The 21,943-nt window shown below is 33.7% G+C and overlaps 1 protein-coding gene across 1 annotated transcript in view; it reads left to right on the top strand.

Annotated features, from left to right (window-relative positions):
• Positions 1-19,445, top strand: part of LOC145666329 (cytochrome P450 4C1-like) — an 89,166-nt gene extending 69,721 nt beyond the window's left edge. The window contains exons 8-13 of the mRNA XM_081733437.1: positions 5,301-5,367; positions 6,251-6,363; positions 7,319-7,384; positions 10,805-10,973; positions 14,093-14,272; positions 18,655-19,445. Of these exons, the coding sequence (XP_081589563.1) occupies positions 5,301-5,367; positions 6,251-6,363; positions 7,319-7,384; positions 10,805-10,973; positions 14,093-14,272; positions 18,655-18,812 (753 nt within the window). The 3' untranslated portion in view covers positions 18,813-19,445. The remainder of the gene's footprint in view (positions 1-5,300; positions 5,368-6,250; positions 6,364-7,318; positions 7,385-10,804; positions 10,974-14,092; positions 14,273-18,654) is intronic.
• Positions 19,446-21,943: the final 2,498 nt, after the last annotated feature.

Here is a 21,943-nt window from a genome sequence, read left to right as displayed (position 1 = left end):
TCTCAATTTAAGAAATTTACTGACCGGACTCCTTAAGCTTATGGGAGTTCTTCCGGCATAACCCCGCTGTTGCATAATAACACCAAGGCGAAACAAACTTATTTCTGTGAATGTGTAATATAAATACATAAAGCAAAAAATCTAAATCAAAAAAGCCTGGTTTAAACCAAAAAAGCCTGGTTTAAACATCCTCCAAAAAACGGGTTTTTGGCATTTTCAAAAACAACCATGGTTCTTGCCAACTCTGCTTACTTTTGTATATAGGAGGTTAAAAAATTCTTATTATATACATCCTCTGGAATTCATAATGTAAATATGTTGAAGAAAAATTGTTTGAAATATCTTTTCGAAATTCATAGTTTATTTTCGAGGTTTTATATTATTACCAGCATCAACCACTAATTAAATGACTTTCTGTGTTATAGACAAGCGAAACAAAGTCTGCTTTATCAATTTAAAGCAAAATTTTGAAAAAAGCTCAAAATTTCCCAAGCAAAAAAGCGAAGCAGAAAAAACCCAGTTTTTTCCCAAAAAAGCCGGTTTTTATCGGAGCCCTTGCATCTCTACTTTAAAATGACCAACGCTCATCCCTCCTTAGGAATCAATTATATAAAAAAATCGAGTTGAGTTGAGTTGATTTTAGTTTAGCGTCCCTTTCAGCAGCGAAGCTATATGAGACGTGGACCTACTGATTAACGTGGAATCCGAACCACATGAGCTCCCGCCGGGAATCAAAAAAATCGAGTTCGAGGTAGGTGATAACTATATCTAAAATTTCATTTAAACGGTCCAACTGTTTTCCTGTGATGCGATCATAAACAAGATTCTTGTCATTTTTATATAAAATAGATTTATTGTGTCAATAATATAATATTGCGGTTTAAGAATTGTTTAAATACACAAAGTCTTAATGGGGGCGTAGGCCCCAACCATCCCACCTCTGTGTACTTCTATAAAATTCAGAGATGTTCGGATACAATTTAGGTGAATTACGTTTTGAATTTTGTACATCACAGCCTTAAGAATTTCCATTTCCCTTCAGCAGACCATTATTTAAGTTGAAATTACCTTCTGCAAAGAAAATAGTGAACTAAGTCGTAATCAGAATTGATTCTTATTATAAAATATAATAAGAGTTTACTGCAATTATTAAGAATTTATTTGAATTATATATGCTTATTTCAACATATCATTCTCCCTTAAGAATTGTGTAACACACACCTATATTTAAAACTAGCAGTTGCACAATTAGTGTACGAACAAACATAGTACCACTGGTCAGTTCTTACCACTACTGCACATTTATGTTCTCATTCTTTAAACTCTCAAATGAATAGCAGATTGCCAGAGCAGATTCAGCGAAAAGAAAAGAACCGGCTTTTAAAGGAATCTATTAACTTGACCTACTCCCCCATGGTGCAAATTTAATTTTAATTAACAGTGAAAAGTTTACGAATTAGTTTTACGCTTTATATATAAAATATCATTGTAATTCCAATTACTGCATTAAAGTGCAAAACATTTACGTTGTTGGTACTATTTTTAATTTATTCATGTCAAAGTTACACATATATGTAGAGTAAATACATTAACATTTATGCCAATGCACACTTACTGAACTAGATTGAAGAGGCGCTCACTTCAGTGAGAACCAGCAAAAACACCTGTCCAAAAGAGCAACTGACTAAACCAACGAACAAGATCGTGAAGCAAGAGAGCGGTTCGCGAGTGAGCGACGTACGTACAAGATTCACGTTCCTCAAACATTGGCACTCCCAAAGAAACGTGGCTCCCAGAGAATAGTGATTCCAAAACAATCACGACTCCTGAAGAGTAACTACTCTTGAAGAACTACGACTCTCGAAGAATCAAGACTCTTAAAGAACAACGACTCTCAGAGAATCACGACTCTTAAAGAACAACAACTCCCGGAGAATTACGACTCCCAAAGAGTCGTCGCTCATTTCTAGTGAGCCATGACTCTCACTCATCCAAAAGAGTCGGTCAGAAGAGTCGGCTCACTCGCGAATGACACATCACTAGCTTGCATGTAGACTGTGAAAAAAGATTGACAGTGTTGTAGTAGAATGCCGTTCCAATACACCCACGCTGAATATGCAGATGTGGTGAGAAGCTGAGAAGCTTCCATGTTTCACGGTTTTCCGCTAACCTCTTAGTCTTCATGTACGATTTTTCTGTTTTGATATCGTCCATTAATATTGCAGTCTTCTTCGCTCCGCTCCTCTCTTTTCTGCCACCATATCTTCTAGCACATCCCTTATGATGCAGTTCCTTCTTAGCCAATGTCCCAAACAGTTTCTCTTCCTCTTCTTAATAATATCTAAAATGGTTCTTTTCTCCCCCAACATTTCCAAGACACTCTTATTCGTTTCCCGCTCAACCCAGCTAATTCTCTCTATTCTTCTCCACTCTCACATTTCGAAAGCTTTGAGTCTTTTTTCATCATTTTTGTGTAATGTCCATGTTTTGACCCAATAGAGTACAATACTCCACATTAAGCACTTTATGAGAACTTTTCTCAACTCTTTATTCAAGGTCTCACAAAATAGTAACTTTTTCTCTTTTAAAGGATTCTTTCGGCATTCCTATCCTTGCTTTGATTTCACGTTCACACTTCGTATCATCATATATATAAAACGTGTGCGTGTGTCTTTCATAAGAGTTTCGCAATTGAGGGTCACATGTTATGGAAGTTCATAAAGTGTGATGTATTTCAGAAGTCGTTCCAATTAGACAAACCAAACTACTCTTCTATATTGCAGGTTTTATACTATTCAGTCCATGTGAAGAACGGACACTTCTACTAGATTTTAAATACGTGGTTTTCTCATTATTTAGTGAACAACAGGTGCCTTCAGGAAAAGAAATAAATGGCGCACAAAAGTAGCTAAACTTGTTAAACTTACTTAAAATACAGCTAAATTTATTGCTAACAGAATTTAAGAAAGAAGCAAACAATTTTTTTCTAATATCAGTGTACTAACTTAAAATACGCTAAATATTCTTTCTACTATTCTCAAATGAAATATTTTATCCCCCACCTCTCACCACCATCATGTAGATCAGCGCATTTTTGTATGCGGTGTTTTGAACTGATTTCTCTCGCTCGCAATTCCAGTGAATTTATTCGTATCTTCTTGTTTTCTTGTGCACTCCGTGACTTTACTGGCCACAGGCGATCGCTGAGATGCCTGCGTCAGTATTCCTTCGTACCGTCGACTGGACTCCCCCAATTGACATCTTTCGCAATTTTGCAGTTCTCTTATCGAATGGTGGGAGAGCTGGGTTCGATTTCCGGCGGGAGCTCATGTGGTTCGAATTCCACATTAATCAGTAGGTCCACGTCTCATATAGCCTCGCTGCTGAAAGGGACGCTAAAAAACTAAAAATTAAAAAAATCCCTTATCGAATGACCTGCGTCTCGCAACGCAACTATCGCTGCACGCGTCTCTTTACTTAATTCTTTTCCTGCAGCTATGTAGGCAATCCTATCGAAGACGTTTTCCATACACACAATCACAAAAATATAGAACACTTCCATTTGCTCCTTTCGACACACACCTCCTACTGTCTAGATCCACGACTCCCATATTGTTATACGGAAGGATATCTTGGCTAGTGGTACCATTACCTGCGATATAGAACATGTTGGGTGGCGTATTAACTATTTTTTTTAAACCATACTATTAAACTCGTCTTTTCCTTGCATCACACTGAATATATACAAGTTCGATGTAATCATAACTCTTGAATATACATTCTTCTGAATAAAAATATACGTCTCCACACATACGAATTCATGTGCCATCTATGTGTTAATGTATTCTGTTTTTCAGAAACTTTGAATTTTCGGAGTGTATTCAGATTTATGACTAGTAGAGTATATCACACAGTTATGCCCTTTAGGCTAAATAAGACGGATAGTTAATGAAAGACATGATAATGGAAGAATTAGTGGGATAAGAATGTGGAAGGAAATGGGAGAATTAAAAGAAAAAACATGAACACGATCTTGTCCATCCCAAAGTCTCTAACACCAGGAGTAAGCACTGTACCACTGAGCCAACTTGCTCTCTTTGACCTAGGTCGGAACTCAAGAAATTCCTTCAGCTATAGTATATACGCATGATTGCAAATGTATATATAAGGCGCACATCCTTGTTTAAGTTGCACCAACCACCAACGTTTACATGTCTTCAGCGCATAACAATATTGATGTGCCTTTCAGAAATTCCTGTGTGAAAACAGATAGTAGTTCGCTTGAGCACTACAAACAGATCTACTAATATTGGGCAGAGGCAGAGAGTTTCTACTTCCTAATATGGAATGGTACAGATCGCTCCTGTATTTTCGCATTTTATACAAGTGATTATAGCCACCTGACAAGCATCAATCAGTCTACTTTTGTAATAGTTACCAAATCCCCCATTTAACAGCATGGTTCACTTACTTGAACTGATTCGTCGCAGCGTTGATGCAAGTGAAAAAGGAGGTGGATCCTATTAACTTCGAAGAAAGATGAAAATAGATAACAAAAGTCAAACAGTTCTGCTTACGAGGGTATTTCCAAAAAGTTTTCGGCATAGCATTGAAATATCGAGCACTTGTAACACATCATTTATGGCATATAGTGCCATCTATGGTAGCAATAAAGTATTAATTTCAACTAGTTAGTTCAATTAGTTCTTTGTAGTGATTTTAATCAATCGCTGTGCTTACACACTGCATAGCATTGCACCAGCTCACACGGCTGTTGTCAGGACTCCAGTAAAAGACTTCGAGGAGATTCATCATCCACTCTACAGCCCAGATTTAGCCCTGCAGCCTTGGTCACCACAGCCTTATGAACAGGAGCATTGTCATCCACTATGCAAGCGTAATGTACTACGACTTATTTAAACGACTACTTCCAAGAAACTGACCTAACTAGACAGTTGAAGTTGACATATCGTTTCTTTCATAGCTGGTACTGTATGTCATATCACCAATGAGTGATATTTCAGTAGTAGACCGGGAACTTGTGGCAATATCCTCGTAAAATTAAATTAGAGTTTTCTTTCGAGGAGAGAGGGAGTGTTATGTAGAATGCTTCCGAGTTTTGTTTGTTATCCTACAATAAATAAATTTTAAAAAAATCGAGTGTTCTATTTTATTCAAGTACGTTTGGAAAATGTAATAGTATTTTTAAACTTCGTTAATGAAATGAAACATAAATAATAGTGCTTTATATTGTAGAGTACAACAGCTGTCGATACACTTTCCTTTGGTATACTTTGTAGGTAATAAAGGAAAACAAGGAGGCGATTGCCAGAGGGAAAAATAACAATACTACCGTAGAGCAGAAAGGTATGTATATCTTGCTACTTATTCTTCTGAATGTTGGACTATAGGTTTAACATAGATTGGAAGCTTTTATATATCGCTTTGTATCTTGCAATAGGTCGTATGTTGAAAATCACAACTTAATAGGAGAGCGTAAAAACTATTTTGAATTTTATAGTTTTGAAATAGGGTGAGATATACAATTCTTTTTTATAACTCTGCTATTATTAGCCGGATACATACGATACTTTGTCAGATGATGAAACAAGTGACACCAGATCCAATACTGGTGTTAAGTTAAAATACCCAAATTTTAACATACAACGTATTGCAAGTTACAGAACGATATATCCCTTAGACAAACCAATTTTGTTTTTCTTCCCATTCATGTTGCACATTAGTGTAACTTACATTCAAGAGTAGTTAAGGGTTACGTTTCCGAAAAAAAAAAAAAAAGAATTTTTAAAGAGGAAATGGTTCAAAGAGATGGAAACGAAACGTATTTGCAAGAAAATAAAGTGAAATACACAGCTAACAGACGTATTTATTTGGACATGAAACTAGATTGCTCCACAAGGTGGCATTGTAACACTGTTCATACCTGCACTCTACCGGTCACTTCGTGTACTATTTTCATTTCATAATTTTGCAGACTGCCTTTAAGGAGATTTTCAGAGCGAAGGAGTAACCTGAATAGTTGAAGTTGAGTTGTTTCGTTACAAATAATAATAATAATAATAATAATAATAATAATAATAATAATAATAATAATAATAATAATAATAATAATAATAATAATAATAATAATAATAATAATAATATAAACTACTAAGACATTTTTCTGTTTAACTCTAAAATGAACTGTACAGGAAATACACTATATTTTCTTTTTCTGTTTCTTCTAAAGATCAACCTAAAAAGGACAAGATTTTCTTGGACCTTCTAATCGAAGCCTCTGAAGATGGTTATAGTCTCACAGATGAAGCTATCAGGGATGAATTATTAGCTTTCATTAATGGGGTGAGTGTTTCTTTTATCATTTTATTACAATTTCATAATATAATTGAGTAGTAAGCTTCAAAAATGACACATTACATAAACAGAGGCGGATCTAAAAGATAAAAACTGCGGGGAAGGAGGAAAACAGAAGCTAGGCTATGATAGGTGTACCATGAGTTTACTATCAATTTTGAAAAATATATACAATACACCCTCTCATCAGTTACTCAAAAAACCGGGGGACTTAGGCCCCCCGGCCCCGGGCTAGATCCGCCACTGTACATAAAGTAGCAACTTTCTACAAATCAATTTTACAGATTATATAGAGCTATTAATATATGTTTATCAAAAATACTCAATGACTATTACTAGTCAATTAATAATATTAGAGTGTATTTTACTATTTGTGTACCTAAGCCATAATTTCCTAGTTCTTTTGTGCATGTATACCCTATCTATTCCTCCACTCCAGTTCCTTAATTTTCTGTTTCCTACCTTTTAAGTAATACAGGTAAATTAACTGGTCATTGTGCCCTTGCTGTATTGGTTTAGTGACGACATTTAGCTACGTGAAGATAAATGAACTAGACTGAACTAGATTCTATGACTAAGTGAAGGATGCTCCGATGCTCGAGCATCCCCAAGACTTCTTGTGGCGGTACTCAGGACAGTGGAACGGTCCAACATCGGGAGGAATCATTTTGAGTGTCATTTTCTTCCATTCTAGATCGCGTCTGATACACACGGGCGTTCAACAGCCACTGTTATATCAATGAGATGTCAGAGCATGTTGTAGTTCCACTACTTCAGTTCTTCAATAGCAGAATTTCCCAAAATTATAATGCGCAACCATATGTAATGGTATTCCTGCCTGTATTATTGTAATTGTAATTACCAGCCGTGTAGTGTAGATAATAACTATGCTATGTAGTCTATATTTTAAATTTTACTAATGTAGTTTGTTCTCTTTTGGCAGGAATCTACTGCAGCCACTGCAATCAGCTTTTGTTTGTACACACTGGGATTGTATCCTGATGTCCAGGTACGCAAAGTGACAAATTTTCATCCCTCTTCTTACTTCATTAATGAAATACTTAAATTATCATGTAGTATCTATATATTTGATATATATATATATATATATATATAAAATAAAACACTGTATAGTCATATTATAGTAAAATAACATATTGAATATATATGGCGTCCCATAAACCAAAAAATTTAGGTTCAGTTACCAGTAAAAATATGTACATACATCTTTTAAATATGCTCCTTTGCCAGTAACAATAGAAGGAATTAACCAATTTGAGAGAAGTTTTTTTTTGTGTGTGTGTGTGTGTGTGGTAAACAGAGAATATAGTAGCTAGAGAATGTTCGAATTAAATTATTCACAAGATAGAAGGTAAGGAACATATAATCATTTCTATTGGAAACTCTACAACAATATGCACATCAGTAAGTGAAATGTTCTCTATCATCACTTGATAAGCACAGATCAACATCCAAATCAAATAGAAAAAAAAAGAAAGTCCTGGATTATTGTAGACACATCATACAGGTTCAGGCGCTGATCTTATATCTTTAGTTTTTTTTTTTTTTAATAATACGTTTCATACGATGATTCATGAGCAGGTGTGATCACTGGTAATTTACGTAGCATTTGTAGCATTTACACGTAAATATTTAAATTAAGTGCTTTTCTGACCGCCGCCATTTTACTCAATAAATCGTGGTATTGTTTATATAGGTAAACACATATCCGAGACACATAACACACGTACACAAACACAAATACACTCTCTCTCCTCTCATTCTCTTCAAGTCGCATTAAGAGCAAAACTTATTGTGCTTGGCTCGATATATATATATATACATATCTAGGTATATACCCCTGCATTGATCAATCAAGTATAACATTCTAGTTTATGGGTTTACTTGCTTCGACTCTTCCGAGCTTAAGATGTAAGTAAAAACATAATAAGAACAAATAATAAAGAAACTAAGTCTACCTGATGGATAACAATAAGAAATGATACAAAATGCAGTCCGGTACTGTATACCTACTTTTGGGCCACCCACCTACGAACCGTACTTGAATGAAACTTGAAAGTTGCAAATATATAATGTAGGACATGTTTCAGTTTTCAAGGTATCTTTCGTGCAGCTGCCTAAAGCTGAAACTTAGATAATATGCTCATATGTTAAAAAAGAAGAGTCATTTTTTTCCCCAAAATTTCTCAGCTACTTTTGGATCCGTAACACATATCTACATTGTCATTCGAAATTCTGATTATTCATTCTTAACTCAATGGCAAACGAAATAAGTATAAAGTAATATCTAACCGGAACTGTCGTGGTCAAAAAGTACTTTTAACTTCGTAGGTACTAACCGCGTTTCAATTAAACTTACCAAATATATAACCTAGGGTATGTAGCATCTTTCTTTTGTACAGCTAGATAAACTTGAAGCCCCAATATGGGTGTCTGAATAGATAAAAAATATTTTTCGGGAAATTCCGGGAAAATTTCTCGAATTTATGGATAATTTACACATGCAAATTTATGGATAATTCGAAAACCTGACTGATTTTGAAGATAATGATTTTAGAACTATAACTCTTTGCAAGAAACGACTTTCTGAGTGAAGGTCTACAATTTCTCATGATTTTGAATGTTTAACAAGGAGCTGATGTGGAGCATTGCATAACATGTTTAATATACAGTATGTAAAACACAAGTATTAATAATTTCGATTTATATTTTGTACACAATAATCTACGTTAAGAAATTCTGTAAATTTACCTGGTGCAGAAATTACTATTTGAAACTATGCATGATACAACAAATATTGTGTTATTACTTAACAATTGTGCTGTATTCTCATTTTCAACAATCTATAGTGATTAGGCCTATTTAGCAGTACTGTCACCTAGTTCTTCTTACATTTTTCAAAACACGAATTATTTATTGATTTTTCCAGATGAAAAATGATAAATCTTTTTTTTCTTCTTTGCAATTTTACAATTTTAGTTAAGTTTTATACATTTTGCAATCTTAGACTTTCAAAATACATTATGTATAAGTATGTGAATCTTCTCGTACAACGATTGTGTCCATCCGTCTGTCTGTTAATTAATGATATTTCTTGTGTTGTATCGCTGTAATTTAATAGCAATGGAATGGCAGCATGATTGACGGCTATTCACTGTAATTATTAAAAAAAATTGCAGTCTAGGTTTGATACTGAAATTGAACGTTAAATTTCTAACAAACAGATAGACAAGCCATTACATATTTTAAATTTCGGTCTTTATTTACGTGTAATTAGAAGAAGCAACAATTGGAATAACTGCAACAATATGAAGTAAGTTTCTTTTAAAACTGAATACCGTTTTTTTTTTCAAGACTCGATAGAGCAAATTTTGAGAAACGGAGATATGGGATAGATATGTTTTTTCAAAACTATGGGGATCTAATATTTAAATCATAAGTTCTAGATCAACTACTTCTGGTTTCATTAGATGAATAATGGCAGAGTTTTTAATCTATCGGTGAGACCCTGAATTCATATCCATTTCTCGCTATCTGCTTCTGTATTCCTTTGATACTTGTCAATAGACAAATATACATACAGACGTCTGTATGGATTGATGGGAACAGTTTCTATATTTAAAAAAAATACGTATAAAATATCCCATCTTATGTGCAATATAGTTCGTAAGGCTAAATCCATTATTATTAATGAATCGAGCTTGCAATATATAATGAAGAAAAAGTTGATTCTAAACTCTTTAACCTTATTTAAAATAATGTATTATGTGTTAATACAATTAAAAATGTTTTATACACTTTTTTAAAGTGCAATTTTGTTCCCATCTGAAGATGGGTGGGCCGCAAAATATAACACCGTTTCTTGGGCCATGAGCATTTATTTATTTCTAGTTTTTACTGGAAGATGGGTAACAGAATTTATTTATTTATTTATTTATTTATTTTGACTGTTTACAATACAAAATCATAAAATACAGAACAATACAAATAAAACAAGAAAAATGTATTCTACAACAAGCAATGAAGCCCCGAAGTGGTGTAAAGGTTTCTTGACTCCACGGTAGTAGTTCAGAGAAGAAATCCGTGAGGATGGTGAATTTGCTGAACAGATCTGGGGCGGCTTTTAGCTTTGGTATATAGGTGCGTAGCATGTGTGCTATGTTGATCAGGTATAAATATTTCAGAAGTTGAAGAAATTCTTTAATAGTTTGGACACTAATTTAAATATTTATACACTTTCATATTTTTATAAATAAATAAATAATTTTATAAAATATAACTACAATGATATCTCATGAGTTCCCCCCCCCCCAAAAAAAAGAAAATATATTAACAACTAACATGTCCGTTAATGTTTATAATTAATAATATTATTTTTACTTTAATTTTGTTATTTTATTTACATTAGGAGAAAATTGTAGAAGAAACGAATGAAATATTATCATATTCAGATCGGGCTCCAACTATGGAGGAATTGAAATCAATGCATTATCTCGAAAGATGTATCAAGGAAGCCCATAGACTATTCCCTTGTTTGCCTCTAATTGCAAGAACTTTGCCTGAAGATGTAAAAATAGGTGAGTTTTTCCATTTTACAACCGTATAAATACATATTATAAAATATATATTTTCAAATATTTCGGTGTCGTATTTTGCAGCTGCGTTTTAAAGATGGCGAAATTTGATATGATGTGTACAAGAAATATGCTTGCTTTTGGAAAGATGTTAATCAACTACAGAACTTGTTCGGTTAAGTTCGTGTGGTTTTAAAGGTCCGTTGATTAAGTTTTCATATAGTTTATATGATTTACAATCACTCATTCTGTTGTGTAATTTACAAAGTATCTAAGGGTACCCAGGCTTTTAACGATTACGCATTTCTTTTATTAGGAAAGTAGCCAGGGAGTGGGTCCTGCGGATTCGAATCCCCCTCTCCAAATCTCAACTTTTCTGTAAATTTAGTCTAATTTTAGGGATAATTTTACAAATTTTAGTACAATTTACTCTCATATTGAATTTGAACTCTCTAAAAAATCTTTGGACACCCCGAAATAAATTCGTGTGTACGTTCCTGGTCTAAGTTTCTTTCTTTCTTTTTTAAAGTAATTCTTGCGATAATTCTATTACCTTACGAAGAACATTTGCGTAAATATGTTTCTTTTCAAAAATAAGCAACTTGATTTAACAGAAATCTGTTCTTTGAAGTTTTACAATTACAATTTGTCGTAATTAGTTAATAATTCTAATTTTGTGTTGTCATTTTTAAAATTGCATCCCAAGCAAATCCAGAAGTAGTAAAATACCATACTGGGTTTAATTTATATGTTTTAACAGCTGAATGTGAAAAATTTTCAATAACATCTATTAATTGAATGTAATCTATTTTGTTATAAAATTGTGTAAATTCTCTTAAGGTTTTTAGATCGAATATTTTACAAACTTTTATATGGTGATTATAATCCACAATGCTTATTTTTTCTCCTGCTAATTAGTTTTTACATTTGTCTCTGGATAGCGGAACGGATTCTTTTAATTTTTCAGGGCGAATTAGCATAATCATATGGATTTAAACTTTTATTTCTACGGGACCAAACGCGTTTTTAGTAAAGAATTTGAGCATTTCTCTAAATTGTTCTGGTTTTAAATGACTTGCTAATTCTTGCTAAAACTCTGATAAAACTCTAAACGAGTCAATAAATCTTAATTGAATAATTTTTCTTTATTCTTTTATCTTTATTTATTTCTTATTGTCTTTGAATGTATTGTCTTTCTGTGTTTGGTATTATATCTATTTTTCTATTAATGGTCCACCACTTAACCCCTTTATGAGTAGATGCGGATCATATCCAGACAAATTATGAATAAATATTGGAATACATCTTGGATTTGTATATTGGAAGTTGCAATAAGATTGAGCTGCTTCTCTAAATTTCCCTGTTTAATGATTATCATCATCAACTTTTCATTTACATGATTCTATACTACATATACTATTTACAAATTCTGTGGTCCCGCGTAGTGTAGTCGCTAACACTCTCCCCTCCGGTGCGAGCAATCCCGGATTCGATTCCCGGTGAGGGCACTCGGTCGAAAAAGTGTAAAAAGTTTTTTCCAGGACAGTCATCCTGAATGAGTTTTTCGTGTTTTTTTTCTAATTCACACCAGGCAAATGTCGGGGGTCGTGCATAAATTATAGGTCCCAGGCCGCTTCCTTCCTTCCCTGTGCTCATACATGACCTGCTAAATGGCCATAGATGCCGAAAACCAAGAAATCTAAATCCCATTTACTAATTCTTTCTTACATTCATCCCTATCCTTCATTTGTACTTTTTCTTTTATTTCTATTACTTTTTTATGTTTCCAATCCATCTCAACATCTTTCCTATATACAACTGTTCTTCGAAGTGTTCTAATTCTTTTTCAATTTTCTTTTCTAAATAGCTAATTAAAATATTTAAATTCTCTATATTCTTTTCTAATCAGCAAAGAATTTCTTGAAGTGTTCTTTTACATATGTGGCATTTTTTTTAGCATATTCAAATGTATTTTTCTTCTCTTGTAAGGGAATTCGGAGCTTTCGGGGCTTTTCTTGTTCGTTTCCGAATTGATTGTCTCACTTCGAGCGAGAACATCCACCAATCTCAGTCCATCAATATCTCGAGAAAGACTATGATAATCGCTCTTTCAGCAAAAGGTGTTGTTTTGAATTTCTTTTTTCTTGGTGATTGCGAATGTGATCTCATTCATGTGTTCATTTTCAACTTCGGGTTGTACGGGTAAATTCACACGTATGGAAAACTGAACGAATTAAACACTCAGGTGTCAAGTATCATTACATGACTTGCTATCATATCATACTGAACACAATCATCGTGGAAAAGCTTTGTTCTGTACTAATTTAATCTTAAGTGTTTTAGAAATTTACAACTTCTTGTTTGATTTTTGTTTATTTTGCTGCAGTTTTTCACCTGAACATATGTTTCTTTCATAATCACACATGATTGTCACTTGAAAGCTAATCTAGTACTTTACAATAATATCCCTTCCTTGATAACAAAGAAAACAAAGCGTATAACTTTTGACAATTAACGTTAATTTTATGGTTCAAACTTTCCGAACTTGAGTGTTTTGTTATGGCTAAGAGAAAGATCGTATATATGTTGTCAATTTCAACGTGAATTTTCTTTGCCTCTCTTAAGAAGCAAATGTAAAGATATTCCATGGAATAGGAATTGGCATACCCATAACAACTATTATGTATGTATAGTAAGTTAACAGTTCGCACTTTGATTTACAATGTAGTATTTATCGTAAAAGACAGTCAGAGGGGAAACTGTACGTTTGCCAACTCAAACTTCTGAAAAGTTTCTACTTGTATATTTCTTGATACTTGATGAGTGGTTCAAATGCATTGCGGTGAATATAAAGATCTTATTATCAGTGGCGCAAATGTAAAGTGGCTTTTGTGTCAATTAGATGAGTGTTGCTTCAACATTTTGTCCTGCAGGTTAAAACGTGACAACATATATTCATATATGTTTTAACAAAATTATGCTTTATATACTATCACCTTAATTTCTTTGGTGTTTATTACATGCAAATCGTGTAAAAATTAATATTCTTTATTTCCTTGAAAATTAAGTGGCATAGCTAACCAAGTGCTGTTTCAACTACTGAAATTAATATTTGTTTGCAGGTAAGCACATAATACCAGCAGGATGTGATGTCGTAACTCCACCATTTTTGGTCCATCGTCATCCTGATCATTATCCAAACCCTGACGTATTCGATCCTGACAATTTTCTTCCTGAAAAAATCCAGTCAAGGCATCCGTTTGCATATATTCCATTCAGTGCGGGACCAAGAAATTGTATAGGTGGGTATTATTAGCAGCTTAACGAGAAGAGAGATCTATGTTAACGCAATGCCCGCAACAGGGCGTTCTACTTGTTATTTTACTATGAAGTTTTTTTTAAAAAAAAAGATTTAAGTAATGGTAATGTTAATGAGATACCATAACGAAGTTAGAACTTAATTTACAGTAACGTGTGATGTCATAACGTGTGTTAAAAAAGTGAGTAATGTGTCCTCTATATCTGACTCCGAATATGAATTCTTTTTTGTGGAAAATTTTTTGATTTATTTCCAAGATACAGGACATCACAGACAGATGGAGGAACAGATTAGCACTTAGGTAATTATATGAGAAACGAGCTGGTAAAATGAGGATGCTGGTATCAAACCTAAAATTCGTGTGTCGATAACTCTTACTGTTATCGAGATACATAATATTATACCCATGTGGGTAGAGGAAAACAGCCGGAAAGATACGATAAATAAAATCATGACAATGAAAATGACCAGATAAAATGAAATCTTTAAGTTTTACATCCCACGGTTTTGCCGGTTGGGCTAAAGGAGACAGTGATGATGAGAGATGAGTGAAATGGTGGAATGAAGAAAATGGGAGAATCCCGAAGAAACCTACGAGCACGGTGTTTGTCCACCACAAATTCCACATGGTGCGAGCTGGGATCGAGCCAGGGACCCAAGGACCGGAGGTGAACGCTCTACCATTGAGCCACCGCGCCTCCCAGAGCTGGTTTCGAATCTGAAATGCGTTGGAGATAATCGTACTTCTCTAACCTATGTTGAATCTAATTTTTATTAAATGAAAATTTGAAGTGACAAGTTGGAAGAAATATATAGGTCTTATGTGCGATCCTTAAATAAAAATCGTCACTCACTCTTTATTATTGCTTCATTCGACTGCTTGTTAAGAAACGTACTTCAATAGAGTTTAAATAGAGATAGTGATGTCCTTGGGTATCTCTGCAATGTCACCGAAGTGAAAAAAATAAAATTTAATGTACAGAAATTATGTACATTGGAATCCATTCCACCTTTTTAAGGAGTTTGGTTTACCAAAACTCCTTGACATATTTGCTCTCTCTGCCTATGCGTTCTTTCAAGTTTTTGACGTTGGTTTTGACATTATTATTATTATTATTATTATTATTATTATTATTATTATTATTATTATTATTATTATTATTATTAATAATAATAATAATAATAATAATATTAATAATATTAATAATAATAAGTATTCTGCCTTTTTTCAGGTCCTGGGACTAGTGAGGTTGTTTTTCTTCTTTTTTCTTTTCTTATTAATTTTCAGTTTGGGCCTGGAAAGTTTCTTCCATGTTTCTCGATTTTCAGCTTTCTCTTTTAACTCCCAATATTTTCTTCTATTTTTCAAATCATCTATGACTTGTGTTATTCTTCTTCCTATTCCTCGCTTTCCTTCCATCTTTCCTTCTATGGCGGTATGAAGAAGACAGTTTCTTCACAAGATCTGTCTAATCCAATTGGCTTTTCTGCGAAGGATGGCGGCTAGAAGCTTCTTCTTCTCTCCTATCCGTTTTAAAACTTCTTCGTTTGTTACTCTTTCTGTCCATTTTATCTTCTCCATCTTCCTCCAACTTCACATTCTGAAGCTCTCTAAATATTTTTTCTCTAAGTTCCATACCTTTACATATTTGAAAAGAGTATGTGTATAAGGAAACGTATACACTTTTAATTATTTCAAAAGAGTGTGTGCATAGGGAGACGTATAAACTTTTACTTATTTCATAGAGTGTGTACATAGGTAGACACATATACTTTAATTTATTCAAAAGAGTGTATGTAAGGAGTAGAGATGCAAGGGCTCGAAAAAAAAGAAGTTTTATCCACGTTTTTTGCCTGGGAAAATCTTAGACTTTTTTGAACTTTTCGATTATAATGAAGAAATAACAGTACTTTCACGTTTCTTTTTCCATTGCAACACAAAAAGATATTTAGTTATTTTATTTTGAAAAAAGGAACACGAAAAATTAAAGAATCAAATAAATCAGTTACTTCATAGAAAGGAAAAAAGGATAAATCAGTAAAGGAAGTGGATTTTGTTTTTTAGTTTTACTGAATTGTTCGTAGAGTTATTCGAGTAATGTTGAATGATAAAAATGTTTTGGTAAAAAGTTTAATAGAGTTAACAAGTGGTTAGAACAACTCACTCTAAATTTGGAGTTGTGAGTCAAATGCCGGTAGTTGAAATGACACAAAGCCTGTATGTTAAATTAACACAAGTGTAGAATCTTCGGTGTTGTTTTCTGCATGATTGCCAAATATGTTGCGCATCTAATTATAAAGACTTATGAATTGAAGCTACAGAAAAACACAGTAGAAAGAAATACTTAAACAAATCCAGGTATACGCAAAATTTCAAAATGCAAACCGCGCTATGTGTTTTCAATTGTTTTACATAATGTATCTGAAGAAACCCTAACAGCACAAGAAGTGCTAGGCATGTGCCATTTAGGTGTTCCAAATTCATCTCCCACATTCGATGCATTTATTGCTTCTTTTTCTAAGCGATTGTGTACTAGAAGTAACAAACGCATCAACTTTATTAGATGGCAACTGTCGCCGATCATTTGAAAGTGAATATGGAAGAACTATAAAATAAAGTAAATAGACAGTCGTCATTTTGTTATAAAATTAGGTCTACATGGCGAGCAGATTTTATCTTATCCCGAACGGTTATCGTCGAATATACGCGGCTTAAAGGAGCACTCTGATTAGTCAAATTCAAAAGACCTCAACAATTTATCCCTCTACAAACGACGTGTTCTTAATCGCCTCCGTGGCCAAGTCGGAAGAGCACGCGGCTAGTAATTGAAAGGTTGGTGGTTCATGCCTCCCCCACCACTGGAGTACATTTTTGTTACTTGTTTAAAGTGCTTTTTTATACTCAGCATAATGTATACACATTACGCACATAGGCGATTTAACATATTTTGGGGGAATAATTTTGTGGTTCATTAACGCTTACGGCATGGCACAACACTGGTTATGTGTTAAAGACGTAACACACCCCCTGTGTTAAACGCCAACACCGCGGGGTATGTGTTGAACTAACACCACATAGTGGTAGTCACGCTGGAACCACTGCCCTGTGTTAAAATTGAGTTGAATTAACAGAACCATCTTTTACTGTGTGTTTACAATTCATACATAAACGAAACTTTCACTTAATAACGTTTTAGGAGCAGAAACACATTTTATGTAGGAGATTTTACAGAAAAAGTATATCTGTTCACACAAATATTATTTATCGAGGTCATTTGATTTGATTTCATTTCAATTTAGCGTCCTTTTCAGCCGCCGAGGCTACATGAAACATGGGTCTAAAGCTTAACGTGAAATCCGAATCACGTGAGCTCCAGCCTGGAATCAAATCCGGGTCTCCCACGCGAAAGGTTTGTTTGCTGTCTATATAGCCATAAGGGAGCTCAAGTGAAAATACGATACCGAAGTCTCCTGTTACAAACATATTGACTCTATAGGACAGTAAGAAAAGAAGTAGTGTTGTGAATAATAAAATTTTACTACCGTTAATCTAACATCATATTCAAAAATGTTGTTAATAACTTTGGTTTTATAAAACGAACTTATGTTTTAATACAATATCTGAAAGTCACAATGGTATTTTCCAAACGGAGAACAAAATGTAAGCGAGATTTTATACCAAAACTAAATTGTTCGTATCCGTTTCTTGCTTCGTGGCATATTTTTTCTTGTCTGGCAGTTTGACTTTAAAAACCAGTAAAACGTCATGAAAAGATGTATAACTTTCAGGAAGTTGATCAGGAGGCTAGGCAACCGAAGAGTCACTAGTAATATATTGAGTTACATAACGTACTCTTACTGTGAACCGAAGAAATGTTAGCCTGAGAACTCATGAAGATAACCAGTCCCAGACTGAAACTAGGACTCAAAACTAATGAGTGCTCTGGAGACACTTTTTAAGCTGTGGAATCTACTGCAGGAACACAAAGGTGGTACTTCAATAAGACAGTTACAGAAAGCCATAAAGACAAAATTGTCTGTTTTCGCTCCCCAAACTTTTCTTTTATTTTTTTTTTAAATGAAACAACTCCATCCCGAAAAAGCTGGGTTTTTAGCTTCTCTAATAGGAAGATCTATACGCTTATTCATTTCAAAAGAATGTGTACCGGGAGACATATATTATTTTACTTATTTGAAAAGAATATGTGTAGGGAGACAAATACTTTTACATACTTGAAAAGAATATATATAATATGTATACAAAGTGAAATATAAATTCACTTACATTTTACATGTATTTCCCTAATGTTAAATTGTTTTCTTAGTAAAGTATCTTACAGCTATTTCAAATTTGTTTCTTTCTAGCCACAAAATTCATGAGTTTGGTGGAGAAAGTGATTGTGTCTTCAATTCTGAGAAAATATATAATTGAATCTTTGGATAAACCGGAAGATATTGGGATTGTTCCAAATGTGGTGTTGATGGCCAAAAATGGATTGAGAGTGAGACTTACTCCAAGATAACAAACTTATAATGCCAACTATTAATATTATTATGAAGCAATTTCGCTGTTTTTGTTTTCTTTCTTCAATGATACAGTAATATGGAGGAGAAAAAAATGTTTACGGTTTATTTAAAGAACAATATCCAAAGGAATTGGAGTTTAGAAACATTATTTAAAAACTCTCTGCTCGATGAATTGTACTGTGATTTCTGTTTTAAAATTGTATTACCTTCTTATTCAGCTTGTTAGTGTGCAATATTGTCTTTACGTAACGGGTTTACTTTGAAAAGACAAATGTGCGTGAGTGTGTGTGCGTGTTTCTTTTTGTGTTAAAATTACTCACTCCCAAGGGATCTACTTTTGGAATAGTAGGGGATGAATTTCTCAATATTTCTGACAGAAGAGAAGGTATTACCTTGTATTCTACGTATGAATAAGAATATTGAATCTTTTAACGAGATGTAAAAGGATGTTTTTTTGAAACAAGACTGTACATAATAAAAGAATGCATGGAACGAGAAGAACAATTGTGAAGTGCTCAATTCTAGTGTTAATAGTTAAATAATTGTCTTTTAACCTTCTTAATTACGACATATATTGTTATTGTAATATTATTCATGTGACTATATCAAATTTTCATTATGTACTTTCATACTGCATCATAGATCATTAAATGTTTTTTACATAAAAAAATGTATGTCATATTTTATGTACCTAAAAATATGCATGACTTTATGTTAACAAGTGGACTCTTTCGAAACTCACAAGTTGCGATATCACCTTCGGTACACGTATTCACAGATTTAAACACTGTTCTATAATCAATATCCGTAGATTTTTCTGAGACAATGTCCCACTAATGACAAAAAAAAAAAAAAAAAAAAAAAATCCCTGTTAAATTTTTTCTACTCTGTAGGTACTAATATTTCTGCACATATGAGAGTGTTTTACACACTTACATGTTTCTTGTTTGGGATCTTGAACGTGAGCAAGAAACTGGGTTAGGGTCTGTGGTCCAGTGGAGGATCTAGCCCGGGGTCGGGGGGTCTAGGCCCCCAGTTTTCGAGCGACAAAAATAGTTTAAGATATTATATATATATATATTGGAAGTTTAGGCTATAGTAAACTCATGAGATACCTACCATAGTCTAGATTCTGGCTGGCCCCCCAGTTTTCACCTTCTATGTCCGCCTCTGCGTGTGGTCTTTCCCTCTCTTTTAATACTGCCATGCTTCTTCAGAGCATGTCAGGAAAACGGAAACAGTAGATGGCCCTTGTGAAAGAACCTAGTTTTCAATAGAAGGCTCATACCTCCGAGTGTCTGAATATGTGCAGTAAACGACAATAAACGTTGATTTTTCTTCCCATATTGTAATTTCAGGTTACTGGATGGCAACTTCAAATAATTTTTGGTTATCTATATCCTTATCCCTTTGGCGTACTTATGGTACAATTTGTACCATACGGGTGTTGCATGGTACATTGCGTTATAACTAGACTTCGGATCGATATGCACTAAAAAACGGCAAAATATGCATGCAAATATGCGCTAAAAATCACGAAAATATGCACTGAAAATATGCCGATATGCACTAAAAATTGTAAATATGCACCAATCAAAAGCTAAAGTTAAATGAATAATTTTATTATCTTTAGAGAAAAAAGTTGTATTACTTGAACTTAGAGATGCAAAAAAGCCGGCTTTTTTGAATCGATGTTTTTTTTCACATAAAAAGCCGGCTTTATTGAAAAAAAACGAGAATTTTGGAAATTTTGGCTTTTTTCATTTTCATAATTTTTCTATCTAAATAGCTTTCTTATAGTATATTCTATACTTAGGTAAGAATTCCATGACCTAAATGCCATATTTCGCTCTAAAATTCACCATCAAGATGGATGGAGCACATGTTTTACGAATTAAAGCTAACATGAAGAATGTAGTATTTGAGGGCAATTTTAGAGGCTATTTAACTTTATTTTAACTTTTGAGTTATCGATATTTTTTCTTCTCGATATCATTTCAGTTTGTCGTCTGTTTCATTTCTAAGAGCTTAGTACTCTGGCTTCTAACGCAGAAGTTAAACTTACGTTTTTCTATATATCCGTCAAAGCGGATTACTAATACTAATTTATACAAATAATCAGTAGCGGATTTAGAAACGTACTTTGGGACGGGTTTCTCTGATTGTTTCATTTTCTAAAATCTCCTAATTTTATTTGGGAGGAGCTTGAAGTTTGAGTACAGGCATAACTAATACTGTATTTCGTTTCGTTTATATATTTAGCGATAATCTTCCGGATACAACCTTGAAGATCATTTTATACTGAGAATCAGTAGCGGATTTAGAAAAGTATTTTGGGAGGGTTTTTTTTCTTACTAATGTTTAGTTTTTCTAAACATTCGTAATTTTTATTTGACGGCAGCTTAAAGTTTATGAGTAAAGGCATAACTAATAGATATTTCGTTTGTTTTAGACATTCCGTAATTTTGAAAACAGGCTTCAGTCCGAAAGACCGCCCCCCCTAACCCTCGCAAAACCGTCATTGCTGGTAATTAGTAATAATAACGATTTAAAAACAATAAGAAATGAAGTCAGCCAACTCACAGTACACGCACTATTTCTACTTCATAGATGGAATGAAGAAAAGTTTTGTCAGAATGGTCGAATGCTGAGTTGAATTCCGGACTTCTCGATAGAAGCGCAAAAGCTCCAGTCAATCATGTTTGTTGTGCAGTTGTATTTATCTTAACTTAAATATATTCCGTAGTCCTTTTTTTTTGTGTGTGTGTGTGTGTTGGTGGGATGGGGAGAGTTCCATAATGATATGAAGGGTGTGAGCCAAGAACATGGTAACTAACAAATTTTCAATTGCTGAGTTACGCAGCATCAGATAGGCAGCAACGCATACCGCTTCGTTTAATCCTTCATGTATAGACTTATGTGAAAAATCAGCTTTCCGACTTTCAAAATGGATTGTGCAGCAGAAAATTTCTAATTTCTTAAAATAGTAAAATTATGGGTTACCATGTTCTTATCTCACACCCTTCATGTTCAATCCCTCTTGTTAAAAATACAGAAAACTTGAGGACTGAATAAACCGTGATGGTCCTTATATAAAACTGTAGAATTTCAAGAATATACAAAACCA

Source organism: Thermobia domestica, chromosome 1, assembly GCF_964235325.1.
Source record: "Thermobia domestica chromosome 1, izTheDome1.hap1.1, whole genome shotgun sequence".
NCBI classification, from domain to species: Eukaryota; Metazoa; Arthropoda; class Insecta; order Zygentoma; family Lepismatidae; genus Thermobia; species Thermobia domestica.
The sequence above is the reverse complement of the archived record's forward strand: the minus strand, read 5'-3'. Positions and strand labels throughout refer to the sequence as shown.